Raw genomic sequence first — 14378 nt, 5'->3', positions numbered from 1 at the left:
TCCAGAAGCCGGTGACTGATCTGCCTCGCCCGGGGAAGAGCGCAATGATGGTGCCAACTTGGGCCAGTGAAGCAACGTCCTCCACAACTAGACTGAAGAGCAAAAGGATAGCAACTTGTCTGTTCCCCTTCCCCCAATTCCCCAATAAAAATCTTTTTAAAAAAAAGATACTGTCTCAACTGAATGGATTAATACACAGATGTTTAAGAATATTATAAAGGTGGGCCAGCCAAGTGGCTCAGTTGGTTAAGAGCTTGCTCAAGAGTGAGAGCTCTGAGCAACAGTGGTTCGATTCCTGGCCCAAGCTGAGCTGCCGCTGAGCTGCCAACAGGTGGCAGGATGGCTCAGCTGAAAACAAAAAAAGAAAATTATAAAGGTAACTAATACTGTGTTTAGTATACCGTGTAAAACTTTGGTTGTATAATTTTCTCATGTTCCCTGAGTACTTATTCATCTGATGTTAAGGAAACTGTATAAGTATAGCACTGGGGTCCAATCTTCTCCAGTTTGTCTCTAATTCCTTTATTTCTGCTATAGCTCTAGTTACCCTGTTATTATCAGTGAGTTTGGGAAATGGTACCACACCGTGGTTGCTAGCCTTCAAGATGGCCCCCAATGATCTCCACTTCCTGATCTTCACACCCTTTTCTAGTTCCCTCTCACATGGTACTAACTTAATGTTGGTTTGTATCATCATTAGCATGTGGTCAATTGATGGTATGAGAATTCCAAGATTAGATTAAAAGACACTGGCTTCCATCTTGCTCTCTCCCTCCAGGGTGCAAGAAGCTGCCATGGTGTGAGCAGTCTCATAGCAAGACCTGTGTGATGAGAAAATGAGGCCTGCCAACAACATGGAAGTGTGTCTGGAGCAGATTCTTCATCCTCAGTAGAATCTTGAAATGACTGCAGCCCAGCACAACGGCGTGACTACAACCTCAAGACAGACTGAGCCGGAACCACCAAACTACACTGCCCTCAGATTCCTGACCCTCAGAAACTGGGGGAGAAAATAAATGCTTGTTTGGGGTAATTAGTTACACAGCAATAATTAATACATATGCTAAACTATTAATAGATTTCAGCATCTCATCATGGTGAGAAATGGCCTAAGCCAAGGTCTTGTGAAAATTCTGTTGATCTGACTGGCTACCAAGCAACAGTTGTGATGTCATCAGGATTAGAACCTTCACTAATGGGGTCCTATCGACCATATGACGAGAAGTCCCAGATATACAGGAACTTTTCAGGTGAGCATATCTATTTCTGCTTTCCTTTTTACTTTCCCGAATAAGGTGAGTAACTTTATGAGTAATAAAAGTTATGTTTTCTAAAGTTATGTTATAAAATATTTCAACTAAAATATCAGGATGAATATTTGAACAAGTACCTAACATTATTTAATGCCTCTGAGTTTCCATCCAGTATAAGTTTGTAATGTAGATCTATAGCAGTTTTAGGGTAACAATGATTTTTTTTTTAAGCTGTCAAGACTAAACAATGAAATACTGCACTGTTTAAAATGACTTTTTTTTTTTTTCAGCTGAGCCATCCTGCCATCTGTTGGCAGCTCAGCGGCAGCTCAGCTTGGGCCGAGAATCGAACTACTGTTGCTCAGAGCTCGCACTCTTGAGTGAGCTCTTAACCAACTGAGCCACTTGGCCGGCCTTAAAATGACTTTTAGTGTTCTCTTTGGGGATTCCCTGAGAATGCTTTATTTTTATGCTCATATTCTTACAACCCTCAAATTTTCAGCCCTTAATAGTGGATTTTCTTGAATTATTCAAATGTCATTTGTATCAGAGAGAGTGCTCAAAGGATAAAAATGTAACTTTTAGTCAACTTTTATAAAATTAATTTTTATTTTATATAAAGAATATATACATATATAAAAGAATATATCAATTTTACAATGTAAAGTATATATATTTTTTTCTGACCACACCAAAAAAAATCTTCATGAATAAGGATAAAGTCCTGTTTTAACGTAACTCCCATAATACCTATGTCTCCCAACTCTCCCCTATTCACCATTATCAAGTTAGTGTATATTCCAGCTCTTTTAATATTCATTTACACAGACAAATTTGTACCAAAATAAAACGGCATTGTTTTCAGGGTTTGTTTTTGCATAAAAGAAGGACTAAATACATATAGTTCTGCAACTTGCATTTTGTTCTCCACTCCACAATACATCCTGGAGAACTTCCCATGACAGTATAACATAGTATCCCATAACTGGATATTCCATAGTTAATGTAGCCATTCCCTCAGCTGAACGAAAATTAGGTGTCTCCAATGTGTCAACATTACAAACAACTCGAAAAATTACATCTGTAACCAGTTTAACATTTACAGGGCATTCTGCCACTGCTGGCTGCGACTTTGAAACAAAACATTTAACCTGTGCCTCAGTTCTTCGTTTGTAAAGAAGATCCTACTACCACCTAACCTTACAAGGTTCCAGTGAGGACTAAATGAATTGACTTATTTATGCCCGGCTCTTTGTAACTGTTACCCAACACCGTTATTTTCTTTGATTAGCTCCGATCCTTTGGTCTTGGCTCCTGGGAGACTCGATTCTAGCCGCCGTGGGCTGAGCGTCATCTTCCAAATCAGAGTAACTCTGAGCCCCGTGGGAGTGTCTTCCTCTGCCATCCCTTACACTCCAGCTTGGAGGCGAGAGGATCTTGTGACGGTTGTGGCTTTTCTTTTCAACGGTTTGCTGAGGTGAGCTGGACACACACACGCGCTCTGCTCTTTCACAAGCAGTTCCCACTGCCCAGCTATCCAAGCCGGCCCCTCGCCATCACGCCTGGGGTCCAAGCCCTCAGCCGGGACGTCCATGACAGGGGGCGCAGGCACAACCCTCGCCCCGTCGCCCTCTGCCTCGCGCTCCCGGAGCTGCCCCCCAGCATCGCCGCCCCCGTTCAGGCCGCAGCCCAGCTCACCTGCCAGCCCACTGCCGCTGCACTTGGCTCCCGCCGTGATCACCACTAAGTCGGGAAGTAGCACTTGAGAAGCGGAAGTCCCGCCCGGACTGCGGCGCGCCGCTATAGGGGGCGGGCCCTGCCGCAGGCTCCGACCCTTCCCCCTTCCGGGTTTGAAGAGTGGGCTGATCTTGCGCGGACTTCACACCCGGAGCGGACGCCCTAGTGGGCTGGGCCTCGGGCTGCGGCCGTCGGGGCAGCGGAGCTGTGGCCGCTCCACGCCCCGTTGTACCTCGGCCGGTGCTCACGCGCGCCTCTCTCGGCTGCCCTCGAGAAGGCCTAAGGTCCCGGCTGACCATTACACGCAATCTCGGTCTTTTTCCCCAAGAAGCAAGCAGTTTAAATGTTCAGTGTCCTGATTTTTATAGTAACACAAGTATATTATACATGATATAAGCAAGTTGCGGATCAATACTTAAAATACCATGCCGTGAGACAATAAAAATACAAGCTCCAGGGGCGGCTGAGTGGCTCAGAGGGTTGAGTTGGCCTAAGGGGTGGGGGAGGTTCTGAGCAACGGGGCTCCCAGATCGATTCCCACATGGGCCAGTGACGCTTTCGGAGCTGAGCTGTCGCTGAGCTGCCAACAGGTGGCAGGATGGCTCAGCTGGTGTAGCAACAAGATTGCCTGTTCGATGGTGGGCTATGCCCACCAGCAAGTAAGACTTAACTCTGCACCTTGAGCTGAGCTGCTGGCCAGGATGGCTCAGTGGATAGGGTGTGCGCTTTTAACAACAAGGCTGCTGGTTCGACTCCACCATGGAATGGTGGCTATGCCCATCCGCAACTAAGATTGAACACAGCACCTTGAGCTTAGAGGCCACGAGCTGCCCACGGGAAGCCAGATGGCAACTGGCGCCCTCCACAACGAAGATTGAAGAGCAACAACTTGGCTGGTCCCCTCCCCCAATTCCCCAATAAAAATCTTAAAAAAAAAAAAAAAATACAAGCTCCAAGTAATAATATGTATTTTCTGTGGGGACATGAGTGTATACATATATATACTTGTGTATACATATAAATATATTAATATACACATACATGTAAATATGTTGATATATGCATATACGTACTTACATTTCATATATACATACTATATTTATACTTATAAATATAAATACACACAAACCCCAGTAAATGTATTTGTATATTTATATATACATATCCCCACAGAAAATAATATACGAGTATTATTATTTTGGGTTTGTGTGTTTATTGTCTTCCGGTATGCTATTTTACAAACTGTTCAGCAACTAGCTATTTTTGCTAGTTGCTCTTCGAGAACTCTCCACCTTAAAGCAGGTGCATGCCCCCCCCTTTCTTTTTTTCCAGGTGCATTTCCCACCCCACATTCTTTTCCAGTTTGTTTCATGGTTCTCTCAACCCACTTACTCAAAGCTGTTGGAAGAGAGGTTGGGAACTAGTAGGAAATATTTTGGGATCTCTGGCAAGGGTGGTTTTTTTTATTGATGGGTAATATAGTACTTAACCTTCTGCCTCATTTTCCTCACTGTAAAATGGAGTTATTAATGATACAGCACTCTCAAGCTGGTTGCAGGTTGTCAGTGAGTTAAGGTAGATACGTCACACAGAAGAGGTACTTGGTCCATTGAATCTTTCAGTAACTTTTAGTCCTTGCTAGTATTTTGCCAGAAAGACTTCTGAAAGTATGTAACTTTGCATCTTCATCACTCACGGAGGTGAGTTAGACATTATGCTCCCTCCTCTGCAGTTCCCCGCTCTGATACTCTCCTTGAAATCAGCAGTGTCCTAAAAGCGTAAATGTTGGGTATGGTCTGGTAAAGCTGTGGGGCCACAGGAGAGAATGAGAACCAGGCTTGGAGGGAAGAAGTTTATTATATTCACAAGTCCCAGAGAAGGGGTCACCACATGCCATGCAGGGCCACAGGGAAAGCACCAGCAGATTTGGTCAGGTGGCAAAAGAGAGGCGTGAGGGAAAAGCCTGTGCTGAGGTTTCCATGGGAAAGAGAAGGAATGACAGCATAAGCAACTCAGGGTTGGCTAGCGAGAATACTTCCAGTGGGCTTTGTGCTCTAGGGGCGGTGTCTGGTATCTGGCCCTGGGATGATTTAGTGCAGAGAGTTAGATGAGGATGTGGTGGCTGGGTCTGTAGACTTAGGATCAGTTGGTTTTATGTTGCTTGAAGAAGATCTTTGCTGTCCCCAGGCTAGCCCTGGGAAGGACAGTCTCTCTTGGCCAGCAAGCTTTTTAAGATGTCAAAACATCATAAAATACAGAAAATAAAAAATATATGCAGATCTAACTCCTTCTGCCCAGAACACTCCCCTGCCCCAGTTCCGACTTCACCTAACTTCCTGTTAGTTCTCTCTTGGGTCTGTAATGAAATGTGACTTGTTGCATTTATATATAACATACTACTTCCCTCCCACCCTTCTTAGTTTGCTAGAGCTGCCACACAAAAAAGAGGACCACAGACGGGGCAGCTTAAACAACAGAAATGAATTTTCTCAGTTTTGGAGGCTGGAAGTCCAAGATCAAGGTGTCAGCAGGGTTGGTTCCTTCTGAGGGTTGAGGGAGAATCTGTTCCATGTCTCTCTCCTAGCTTCTGGCGGTTTGTTGGCAGACTTTGGTATTCTATGGCTTGTAGAAGCATCACCCCAACCTCAGCCTTCATCAACATCATGTTCTGCGTGTGTGTGTGTGTGTGTGTGTGTGTGTGTGTGTGTGTGTGTCTAAATTTCCTCTTTTTATGAGGACACCGGTCACTGGATTAAGGCCCACTTTCAGGACCTCATTTTAACTTGATGACTTCTATAAAGAACCTGTTTCCAAATAAGGTCACATTCTCAGGCTGTGGGAGTTAGGGTGCCAACATATCTTTTTGGAGGGACACAATTCAATCAGAACACTCCCCTCACAGTTACCCCTTCACTCCACTATGTTGGTGCCTCCCACTCTGCAATTCATAGCACTTGTATTCACGCCCCCCCCATAGTGTTTAGCACACTTGATTGTAGATGTTACTTTTTTGAAGCCAATTCATCTTCCTTCCTCCAAAATCCTCCCATAGGAACATAGTGGAAATCCCATTAGTACAGCACTGTTTATATGTCTTTTACTTGTCATTTTTCTCTGTATTATGCACACTCTCTTATGCTCAGTAGACACTCAATGAAAAATTGATGAATGAATGAATGAATGAACTGTTGGGTGGGTGGGTGGGAGATGCCCAGTGTGCATAGCTGTACTCATAACTTAATGTATTTATTGCCTGGAGAGCATTTACATTTTTACTAATTTCCAGAAGGAATTCTCTTGGGGTTCATTACATTACACTTGTAACTTAATTAAAAGGCATATATTTACCCTATAAGCAATTTTTTATGTTCCAGAAAGAGTCCCTTTGGAATCAATTTCATCACAGTTACAATCTAATTTGGGGACACATGATGCCTATTCAATATTGAGCTATAGCTCCTCATTTGGCAAGTCTCCCTTTGGTTATGTTTGATCATGTTCTTCGTTTAAGTCCTACAAGTTATTCATTTTATTATTTATTTGCTATTTTGTCTCAGCTACTGTGATGTGAGTGACTGCTTATAACATTTCCTAAGTTGTTGTTCAGATATGAAGATCAGTTGACTTTACATATGTATCTTTTTTTTTTTTTTAAAGATTTTTATTGGGGGAATTGGGGGAATGGGAACAGTGCTGGGGAATTGGGGGAAGGGGAACAGACAAGCTGCTGTCGTCTTGCTCTTCAGTCTAGCTGTGGAGGACGTCGCCTCACTGGCCCAAGTTGGCATCATCATTGCGCTCTTCTCTGGCGAGGCAGATCAGTCGCCGGCTTCTGGACGGCCGCTCACTGCGGCTGCTGGCCGCTCACGCTGGCTGCTGGCTACATACGGTAGCCCATGGCAACCCACTGCCACAGGGACTGCAGCCTACGCCGTCGCCGTCGCCGGCGACCCACGGCAGCCCAGCTCCAGGCTGAGCTGCCGTTCAGCATCCCAGCTGTGGAGGGCAGTGTCACTGGCCCTCATATGTGGGATCCGAACCGGGGCCCTCTGGCATCCCAAGCGAGTTCTCAACCATCGCGCCACTCGGCCGGCCCTACATATGTATCTTTTTTAACCAGCCAACCTTTTATATTCTAATTGGGTTTCTATTGATGATATTGAGTCTCTTTCTCATCTTATTTTTATTGTTGTTTTTTTCTTACATTGGTCCAAAAAATAAGAACCGTATTTAATCATTATGGCAATAACACACCTTACACTTTTGTTCCTGAATAGATAGAAATTATTTTAAATTTAAGATGTTATATCTTTCTTTGTATGGTCAGCCAGCCAAATAAATGTTTACTTCTTAATAAACATGTTTTCACAACTATTGCGTTGTTGGAAAAGTCATGATGCATTTTTGCAAAGAAAAACAGAAAAATATGTCATGACTTTTTCGACAGCCCAATATTTCCCATTCCTCATTTGAAACCTAATGCCATTATATATCACTGTCCTTTTCTCTGCTTTTGTCTTCTGACTTCTGTGTCATTCCTTATGTACATAGGTGGGCTGTAGTCTCCAATTCTGTTTTATCCATTCTACTCCTCAATTGAAATTATCACTCTCAATTTCAACATCTGTATGAATAACAGAACAATGCAAAGTCACCTTGATATATAGTTTTCACCGTTTTTTTCCAACTGGCCATTTAGTGTTGTTTGAACCCTCTGAAGACCCCCAATGGCCATATTTCTCACATTTTCCATATGTAGAATCATATGTATATTATGTGCCCCCCAAAAAGTTGGCATAAAAAGACAACTCTTAAGAGTGATGTCTGCAAAAATGGTAGCATAGGGAACTCTAGGGACAGTCTTTTCCCAGGAACACTGAAAATCCTGGCGAAAACTGTCAGAATCAACCTTATCAAAACTCTCGAAGATGCTAGGTCGCTATATCCTGAATGAAGTATGAACTGTTTCAGGAGAAAGGAGCTATATGCAGCTGAGTGTTGAGTGTATTAACAAATGGTTTTATTGCCCAGATGAACATTCAAAACATTTTAGTAAGTGCCACAGAAGTCCTTTTAAGACTAACTGCTTTGCACTTGTAAACTTATTTTAATCTTAATACCATAGGCATTTTATTGTGTTCTGGAAAGAATTGCTTTGGGATCAGTTACTTTCACTTAAAATCTTTACAGATTGAAGTATAACTCTTCATTCAGAAAGTCTTTCTTTAGGTCTCTTGGCCATGACTTTTAGGTCCTGCACGTTTTTCAAGTTTATTATTTATTCCTTAGTACTTTGTTTTAGCTCTTGTGATTATTTTTTATTATTTTTCTAATTAGACATTGCTAGTACATAGATCTCAATTGACTTTTTTATTGTGGTAAAATCTATACAAGATTTATCATTTTAACCATTTTCAAGTGTATAGCTCAGTGGCATTAAGTAAATTCCCATTCAATTGATTTTTTTTAATTGGGGAATTGGGGGATGGGAAAGCACTGGGGAATTGGGGGAAGGGGAACAGACAAGTTGCTGTCCTTTTGTTCTTTAGTCTAGTTGTGGAGGACGTTGCTTCACTGGCCCAAGTTGGCACCATCATTGCGCTCTTCCCGGGCGAGGCAGATCAGTCACCGACTTCTGGATGGCCGCTCACTGCGGCTGCTGGCCGCTCACGCTGGCTGCTGGCTACATACGGTAGCCCATGGCAACCCACTGCAGCAGGGGCTGCAGCCTCCGCCGTCGCTGGCGATTCATGGCAGCCCAGCTCCAGGTTGATCTGTTGTTCAGCATCTTAGCTGTAGAGGGCAGTGTCACTGGCCCTCATATGTGGGATCCGAACCGGGGCCCTCTGGCGTCCCAAGCCAGTTCTTAACCATCGCACCACTCGGCCGGCCCCTCAATTGATTTTTTTTAATATTTACTTTTTAATCAGCCACTTTCCTGAAAACTCTTAAATGGGTCTCATGTATTTTCTCTTTTTTACAAATAGATGTACACTATGCAAATGAAGATAAGTTTGTCTCCATTCTGACAGAAAAATCTTGTTTTGATGATGTGTGTGGAGGCGGGGGGGGTTTTCAAATTTTCAAGACCATGTTTAATCATTGTTTAGGCTAGCATGTATTCTTGTTCATGAATTGGACAGGTATGTGTTTTCTGTTATTTACATCTAGGAAGTGATATTTTTCCTTATAGGTTCAACCAGCCAGTTAGATCTATACCTCTCTGAGTTTTTCCTTTCTCCTCTGAAACCCAAGTCCACTAAATCAAACTACATGCTGAACATTCTCCTTGTTATCAACTGTATTATCTGTCTGCATTTTTGCACATTTCCAAGGACAACAGAGTTCTAAGAATGGAGCAGACTTGTGTTTTATTTCCCAATGGCATTTGCTCCTGAAATCTTGGCATCCTTTTCTTATCCCTTATTTGCCTGGAAAAATATTCTAAACTATCAAGGACCCATTTCAAGTGTCACCACCTTCATAAAAATTTTTCTGAATGGCACGTATTTCAGTGTTGAACCCACCCACTTCCTCCTAAGCTTTACCTTCCTCATTTTGAACATTATCATGAGAGTGTTAGCTAATTATGCATAACTCTGCATTGCAAATAAAATGGTCTCTGGAAAATACATACAGTATCTCCAATGCATGGATCGTTCTAGGTTTTAAACCGATATTTTGGCAATACATAAAGGAGTGACTTGGGCTCTGTAACCTAAAAATAAACTATCTGGTGGCCCATGGCCTCAGATTTCCTTCATAGGAGACAGTGGCCCTCAGAAAATCAAATACTATATCCTTCCTTGAGAACATCCAGGTTTTAATATCTTATGTTGGGTTGGTGGGAACGGGTGTCCATTACCCATTCAGATCAAGTTGGCTTTTATAAATTAAACAGGCCTTTCATTTCATGAGAGTCCAAAGCAAGACCCAAAGAACTGAGCTAATAAATAAAACCTGGAGCTGGAGTTACACCTAGTCTATCTGTCTCCAAACAGCACTCTGCGATGACTGCATCTCAGCCCGCACTGCAGGGTCAAGTCTATTGATGGTATCATTTGAGCACTCTTAACAGTGAAAGGTAGGTGCTCTTTTTCTTTTCTTTTCTTCCTTTCCTCTTCTTTCTTTTTGTGGCTAGATATGGTAAGTATTTCTTTTAAATATGCTTTGTGACTAATCTATATTCTGGTGTTTATATGATTTCGTCTTCATTCGCATTGATTATGAGTAAAATCCATAAGAGGTAAAGGCCTTGGTTTATGGTTGCCCAGAGGGGCTCAGAGCAAGGCTTAACTAAGAGATTCTAGGTACTACTCCATTCTGTTGTAGGTACAGAAGAACTCCAAGGGATGGAGTGGGTAGTGGTGGGATTAAACTGATGCTAGATGAGTCCTTGATGGTTAGGTTTGCAGTTCATTGTCATCTTGCATGATCCAGCCAGTTTTTGCTGGTGTCAGACTGGAGAATTAAATGAGCATGTGATGGAGACCACTAGCCCTGCATCTTCTACAGTGTGGCCCTATTCTCAGCCATTCCCCCTAAGAGTTACTCTCTTGGCCAGAAAAGGCAGTTTCAGGGTTTCCACATGGCTTTCTCTACTGCAATAGCTCGTGCTCTACAAGTCAAGGAACCAATGTGAGGGTTTTGCCAACTGATAAGTATGACCATTTGGGAACCTGGGAGATGGACCAGTATGGGCCCAATGGACCCACTGAGGGACCTGGGTCAGAACCCAGTATATTACTTGACCTCGTATCTTCTTACTCTCTTAGCAAAAAGGGAGCCCTGTGGGTGCTTTAGGTCCCCATCCAACTGCGTTAACTTGGACTCTGTAACCAATACCCTGGAAATATCTGACTATTCCTCTTTCCCAGTGTACGTTTGCCTGAGTAACTTAAATGGCCAGAGGTCTCTTTGGGGAAGGATTTGGAGAATCATTACTGTGTACACTTGCCATGAATCTGGCTTCTCTTTTACTGAGTGGGTGTTTTGGATCAGAGAACTGGCTCAGGTGGGGAAACTGGGCAGTTGACTGTGGCTTTCCACTAGGACAGCTGATAGTCTCCTGCACATCCAGATTTTAGATGCATACATACATATCATTCGATGATATGTCTTATGCCTTTGTTGATTGCCCATCTATGTTGCCCCATATTCTGTTAACTAGCTTCATGTGCATCTCTGCAAGTCAGGTGCCCCTAACTGCTGTTCTGTGCCCCTAACCGCTGCCCACTATAGCAATTATGCCCACCTTGCTTCGAGGAATAAGAGCTGCCACCCAGCCTCTGTCACTCCAGGGGCAGCAAGGCAGTGGGAGCCTAACCCCATCACACAGCCCATCAGTGTCCTGCCTATCACCTGAATCCTATCCTTAGACTCTGCTTCTTAGGACCATTCCTGGTATTAACTGTCTTAAGCCAGGCTGCCTACATGCAGGACTTCAGACAGAATTCGGGTGCATGTGACACATCGAGGAAGCACTCTGGGGAGAAAGGGAATGAAGGGAAAGGAGTTAAGCCAGGATGTAGCCTGAGGGAGAGGAACCTCCTCCTGATCCCACTGGAGCTCTGGAGTGTGAACTGCATCACAAAACTGGTGACAACCTGAGGCCAGGCCCTCCTGCACCTGTGTCAGTGAGCCATTGGTGTAGGCTGTAAGGGGGAGGTGGGCGTAGTTAACCTCCCACGAGACAGCTCCCCTTCAGCTGAGAGCAGTTGTCAGGAGAAGGAAGGGGGCAGCTGGGAGGTTTTGGTGGCTAACACTCATAGCAGCTGGGAGCGGAATGGGTGGAATGGGTGCGTCAGCCAAAAAGGGGATCTGGGTAGGGCATTAACAATTCCCACTTCAGGCTTCCTAAGCATCTGGAGGTCCTCAGAAAACCTGATTTATTTCTCTGTGACACCTTTTGCTCTTTGATCCAGTAATTACCGGGACTGGGAGGTGGGTCACTTGGGGTCAGTTTGCCTTTAGCATAAAGACAGTTTGGGTAAAGATAACTTGTTAAGTAATCTCTGAAGGTGACAACTTGTTAGAGGCAAAGTGAAATCGCCAAAGAGCATTCCCTTGGGATTAAGCTCTTGTTTGGAGGAAAAGGAGTTCCTGGGGCAAGTTTGCCTATCATCTTGGCCAAAGATCCAACTGTTTGAAGGCAGGGACTTCCTAATATCCTTTGTAACATCTCCATTATGTTGTCAGTTTGCTATAGTAAGTGGCACTGAAACTCTTTAAAGGAAAGGGGCCACTATGTTTGCTTTCAAGGCACAGCGGAGAGGGCCGTGCAATCCTCCAGGAGCCTGTTGGGTAAAGAACGCTAAGGGATGATTTTGTTTTATTATTGTTGTGTTTTAAATCCCTTTTCCTACCCAAGTTGCTCAGGTGCTGTATTAAAAGGCTGGCTGCAGGGGCAGTTTTTCAATAGAATATGAAATGGAAAATGAAATTAGAAACCAAGCTTATGATGTGACTTCCAAGGGAAGCATTTTGAAATACCACAAAAGCTCAGGTCGACATTAAGGATTTGACTCTTTAATTCCTTCTCATTCTGTATTTAATGATCTAAGAATCATTTGGAAAAGGCGGGCTAATTACTGAGTCCAACCCTATGGCTGGCCTGTTCTTACAAATCTCTTAATAGTGAAAGGGCTGTGAGTGAAATTCCATAACCATTCTTCTTCAGGAAGTAAGTTGTGGTGTTAATCCCGAAAGTGGGCACTGAAATTTGGAGGTTTGCAATTCGCCTTTTCCAGTTTTGTTTCCTCAAAGTACTTGGGTATTCTGCTCCAAACACATAACTGGCATTTTTATCACTTCAGTGATTTCTTTCATAATAATAATGGAGTAAGTGCTACCATAAGATATATATATATATATATGTGTGTGTGTGTGTGTGTATATATATATATATATATATATACATATATATATATATATATATTGTGCAATCTATAGGGGGAGTAATAAGATTCTGAGGGGACTAAGCACGGCTTCGCCGAAGAGGCACAGGGTAGGATTTCTGTAAGCAGATGGAGGAGCGGGTGTTTGTAGGAAGAAGTCTGTTAGGGCACATAAGAAAAATGGCTGGGACACATAAAGCAGGAAAGGGAACTGGAGGCTTCAATGCCTGGTGAAGGAGTTTAGACTTTTCTGTGGGCCAGGAAAGTGGCTAAAGAAAGGCTCTGAGGAGGGGAGCAACATCTGACCTGTGTGTCTTTGAAAGATCATCTTTAAAACATATTCGCTTTGAAGTAAAAAGAAAGGAGGAAGGGAGGCAGGAAGGAAGGAAAGGAAGGAAGGAAGGAAGGAAGGAAGGGAGGCAGGAAGGAAGGAAGGAAGGTCATTCTGGCCACAGTAATAAGGAAGGAAGGAAGGAAGGAAGGAAGGAAGGAAGGAAGGAAGGAAAGAAGGAAGGTCATTCTGGCCACAGTAATGAAGGAAGGAAGGAAGGAAGGAAGGGAAGGAAGGGAGGAAGGAAGGAAGGTCGTTCTGGCCACAGTAATAAGGTTGAAAGGGAGTGGAGAGACTAGAACCGCAGCGCCGGGAAGGAGACAGTGGGAATGGGCGTGGCGAGAGGAAACGGTAGCCTCGGGGAGGGGGAGGGTCACAGCCCCTGGGAAGGTGGGGTGGGTGTGACTTGGCAGAAGGGGTTAGGCATGTGGGGAGGAGGGAAAGAGATAGAGACCGAGACTCAAGTTAGTGCAGGGCGCCCAACCGAGAGGAGCAGGGTCGTGACGGCGGGAGGGGCAGCCCTGAATCCGTTCTCCGCCGGACCTCACGGCGGACACATCCAATACTTGGTTGGGATCATGGATCTGGCACTCGGGAGCAAGAGTTGGTCTACTTGCCCCCCAAAGGCGGTGGAAAGCTCGGAATCGAGATGAAACCGTAATGGCATGGGCTATGCCCCTTTGTGGATTCTGGTTTAACATCCTCCGCTCACTGTAACACACATCTGTGAGATGTGACGGCGCGTTGGTGTGGCCGAGGGACGGGCGCCGCAGTCATAGCGGCGAAGCGCGCGAGGCTTTCCCGGAGCCGTGTCCGTCTGCGGGGCCCATGTCCGGCATGCACCCGCGCGGCCCGGGCCCGGGCCCAGACGCCGAGGGGTTATCTCGGACCTGCCCTGGGGCCCCGCGGCCGCCGCCGATCGCTCAGGGAAAGGCCCTCGCCCGGCCGCGCCGCGCGGTCTCGGCCCCGCCAATCAGCGCGCTCCTTCCGCGGCGTCCCGGCGCCCTGGTGACGCGCGCGCCAGCCTGCGCCCGCGGCGCTTTGGCGACGGCCCCTCCCGCGCTCGAACGGCCCGTTAACTGCGCGCCGCGCCTCTTGCGCGACGGCCCCTGGGCGGTGGCGTGTGCGGGCGCGGCCTTGGCGCGCCCCCTGGCGGCCCGG

At 45.0% G+C, this 14378-nt stretch overlaps 2 protein-coding genes across 4 annotated transcripts in view; one reads left to right on the top strand and one right to left on the bottom strand.

The window, feature by feature from the left end:
* LOC109380161 (kinesin-like protein KIN-7E, chloroplastic) overlaps positions 1-3587 on the bottom strand; it is a 7519-nt gene extending 3932 nt beyond the window's left edge. Inside the window, exons 1-2 of one of the 2 annotated variants that reach the window (XM_019637456.1) lie at positions 2952-3571; positions 2517-2735 (exon numbers count right to left, since the gene is read on the bottom strand). In XM_019637456.1, coding sequence (XP_019493001.1) covers positions 2528-2735; positions 2952-3289 — 546 coding nt within the window. In that variant the 5' untranslated portion in view covers positions 3290-3571 and the 3' untranslated portion in view covers positions 2517-2527. Of the gene's footprint in view, positions 1-2516; positions 2736-2951 lie in introns of those variants that run through there. The other variant, XM_019637457.1, reaches the window with a different exon arrangement.
* USP42 (ubiquitin specific peptidase 42) overlaps positions 2644-14378 on the top strand; it is a 47745-nt gene continuing 36010 nt past the window's right edge. For both annotated transcript variants that reach the window (XR_002123383.1, XM_019637428.1), the window contains exons 1-2: positions 2644-2730; positions 9992-10074. The gene's annotated coding sequence lies outside the window, so the exon portion shown is untranslated. The remainder of the gene's footprint in view (positions 2731-9991; positions 10075-14378) is intronic.

The sequence above is a fragment of the Hipposideros armiger genome, unplaced genomic scaffold (assembly GCF_001890085.2).
Source record: "Hipposideros armiger isolate ML-2016 unplaced genomic scaffold, ASM189008v1 scaffold_33, whole genome shotgun sequence".
NCBI classification, from domain to species: domain Eukaryota; kingdom Metazoa; phylum Chordata; class Mammalia; order Chiroptera; family Hipposideridae; genus Hipposideros; species Hipposideros armiger.
This window is presented reverse-complemented; position numbering and strand designations above follow the sequence as displayed.